Raw genomic sequence first — 3,198 nt, 5'->3', positions numbered from 1 at the left:
ACTCACCTCCGGACCCGGGACCCGGCACCCGCCCCGCCCCTAGCCTCGCCTCTCTCGGGTGCTTTTTCCTCCCTCCCTCCGCGAACAGGAAGCAGAGGAGAAACGCTAGACGCAGATACGGAGGCGTGCCCTACCCTGACCAATGGAAGTCGACGGCAGGGTCTTGAGTCTTTCCGTCATTGGCCAGGAGCCCGAGGGCGGCCCGGTCTTCGCGCGCCGAGGCGGAAGTCGCGCCGGCGCGGGTACGCGCGTTCAGCCTTGAGTTCTGCCGTTTCGGCGGCCGCCATCATGGTGCGGAAGCTTAAGTTCCACGAGCAGAAGCTGCTGAAGCAGGTGGACTTCCTGAACTGGGAGGTCACCGACCACAACCTGCACGAGCTGCGCGTGTTGCGGCGTTACCGGCTGCAGCGGCGCGAGGACTACACGCGCTACAACCAACTGAGCCGCGCTGTGCGCGAGCTGGCGCGGCGCCTGCGCGACCTGCCCGAGCGCGATCCGTTTCGCGTGCGCGCCTCGGCCGCGCTGCTGGATAAACTGTATGCTCTCGGCCTGGTGCCCACGCGCGGCTCGCTCGAGCTCTGCGATTTCGTCACAGCTTCGTCCTTCTGCCGCCGCCGCCTGCCTACCGTTCTCCTTAAGCTGCGCATGGCGCAGCATCTCCAGGCCGCCGTGGCCTTCGTAGAGCAGGGCCACGTGCGCGTGGGCCCCGACGTGGTCACCGACCCCGCCTTCCTTGTCACGCGCAGCATGGAGGACTTTGTCACCTGGGTCGACTCGTCCAAGATCAAGCGGCACGTGCTGGAGTACAATGAGGAGCGCGATGACTTCGATCTGGAGGCCTAGCGGTCTTCCCCCGCCACGGCTGGATTTTATGCATGAAGAAGTTGAGATCTGAAGCTTGAGATTTTCTGGTGGCGCTCTCCTTAGGATTGTGTAAGCCAGTCGTCAGTTCTTAAGAACTTGGCTCCTCAGCTACAGGCTACGCACAGAGGGTACGCCCCTGTATTCCACGAAATTTTCTTAGGCCTTGGACTGTTGATAATTGAATGACTGCCTTAAAAGATGATGGGAGGCGGTTTTGTGCTGCACTGGGGAATTGTTAGGGTCTTGTGCCTGAAACATTGTAGTGTAAAAGCAAGAACTTTGTTCCCCCCACCCCCAGCTATTCCTTTATTTTGTAGCAGAACAGTTTGGTTCAATGTGTTTAATTCGAGTTCTTGCTCCTGATCATGATTAAGCTGTGTACAGATGGGGAGAATTTGGTTTCAAGTTTTCATAAAATGGGTGAGATTTTAGTGTTCAGGGTCCCCTTCGTTTAAAGGAATGCTTTCCTAATGCCAATAAATGGGCCAACTGCTTTGTAAGTGTAGATTTTTGTCTGTCTGGTTTTCTCAGAGTCACATCTATAAGTCTCCTTGGTTCAGAAATCCAGAGAAGAGAAATAGGATCAGCAGCCACCTGCCTGTGGATGAGGGCTGCCACAGGGGCCGCATGTGGAGGTTACAGGATGTTGTACAGAGCTGGGCAGATTTGTCAGTTTACCAGTCCCTTCCTTGGAATGAGTGTTTTGGCAGAGCTCTTCCCCACAGGACTTCCTGTTGATATTCCAGACCCAGGAATACAACGTTAGAGGGCTGAAGTGTTTGCTTGCCTAAGGAAATAATCACCCTGTAGCTTGGCCATCTAGCGGTTAGATGTTTTTAGGACTGGTAGAGAATTGGGAGGGAGAGTAGGGTGGCTACCTGGTTTTACCCAAGATGTCTACAAGGAGAATAAATAGAATGCCAGGACCACTGGATTGACTTTTACCTGTATCTTCTCCATTTCCCCAGGTGTAAGGTAGCATTTGGTGAAGAAGCAGCAAAGGAAGGAAAGGTGGCACGGGCTGATGATAATAGCAAGTGCTTCTACTGTATGTCAGGCATAGTTGTAAGTGCGTTGCATATCTTAAGCCATTTAATTCAACAATCCTATGAAGTAGAGAATCCAATTATTCTCTGCTTTTTAGATGAAGGAACTGAGGCAGAGATGAGTCAAACTACCCAAGACTGCATAGCCAATAAGTGGTGGAGCTGGAATTATGCTCCCTTTAAGAGACTTTCTTAACTTTGACACACCCAGCACTTGGGCTGTGTCAGGGTTTAGAGAAAGTCCTTAAATTTGAGTTTCCAAACTAGCAGAGAAGCAGCAGCACTAGGCAATGTGATTGGCCCCCAACAGGATGCTGTATAAAGGTTTGAGCAAGGAGCAGGCATTGAGCTGCCAAGGCTTGACTGAAAATGTGAGGCCCTGCCTGTGTTAGGCTGCCATTTACCCTTCCCCAAAACCCTGCAAGGTAGGTGGTGGTATCCACACCTTTTCAGTTTGGGAAACAGAATTGGGAGAATTTGTCCAAGGCTGGAGTTCAAGTCCAGGCCTCAGAGGCCATGTTCCTTTCAGTGCCACACCTTTAAACCAGAAGGAGAGAGAACCCTACTTCTCAGCTCTGGTGGCCGTGTACAGCAACCTCTGCCCTTTGAGGAGTGTTCTCAGGGCTCCTTGGATTGGGGATCTCATGGAGAGAGAATTTAGTGGCTCTAAAAGGCAGAACCCCTCCGCAGCCCTCTTGCTCCCACCATACCCCACAGGGCAAGGCAGGTAGATTGGCCCCTGTGGAGTAGTTGGAATCTGCACCTATGACCTAAGCAGATACAACCTCAAAATTCTCTTGAAGGAAGTGGGGTTTAAAAACTTAGGAATAGGGCCTGGCTCCGTGGCCGAGTGGTTAAGTTCGCGCTCTCCGCTGCGGTGGCCCAGGTTTTGGATCCTGGGCGCAGACATGGCACCGCTCGTCAGGCCACGTTGAGGCGACGTCCCACATCCCACAACCAGAAGGACCTGCAACTAAGATATACAACTATGTACGGGGGTTTGGGGAAGATAAAGCAGGAGAAAAAAAAGAAAGAAAGAAAGAGCACCTTTAAAAACATAAAAAATAAATAAAATAAAAATAAAAACTTAGGAATAAAATACAAGATTCTTTAGAAAAGTCTTTCTTATTTCTCCCCTTTTGGGGAAGATGTGAAAGAAATGACTTTCTGCTTCCTATAACCAGAAACTTTGGGTTTAAAAAATATATATATATACAAGACAAGTGATTCAGAGGGTGGACTCGGGTGCCAGACTGCCTGGTCTGAATCCAGGCTTCCATGGTAAATT

At 51.2% G+C, this 3,198-nt stretch overlaps 1 protein-coding gene across 1 annotated transcript; it reads left to right on the top strand.

Annotated features, from left to right (window-relative positions):
- The first annotated feature begins 205 nt into the window (after window positions 1–205).
- On the top strand, window positions 206–1,369 carry LOC124236443 (U3 small nucleolar ribonucleoprotein protein IMP3). Its single transcript, XM_046655450.1, has one exon. It carries the CDS (start codon window positions 289–291, stop codon window positions 841–843), a length of 555 nt encoding a protein of 184 aa, XP_046511406.1. The 5' UTR covers window positions 206–288; the 3' UTR covers window positions 844–1,369.
- Window positions 1,370–3,198: the final 1,829 nt, after the last annotated feature.

Source organism: Equus quagga, chromosome 2 (assembly GCF_021613505.1).
Source record: "Equus quagga isolate Etosha38 chromosome 2, UCLA_HA_Equagga_1.0, whole genome shotgun sequence".
In the NCBI taxonomy this organism is placed as follows: domain Eukaryota; kingdom Metazoa; phylum Chordata; class Mammalia; order Perissodactyla; family Equidae; genus Equus; species Equus quagga.
Note: the sequence above shows the minus strand (reverse complement) of the source record. Positions and strands in the feature narration are given on the sequence as shown.

Excerpts from the sequence above, each read along its gene's own strand:
- LOC124236443 (XM_046655450.1), top strand. The coding sequence starts at position 289 with ATGGTGCGGAAGCTTAAGTTCCACGAGCAGAAGCTGCTGAAGCAGGTG.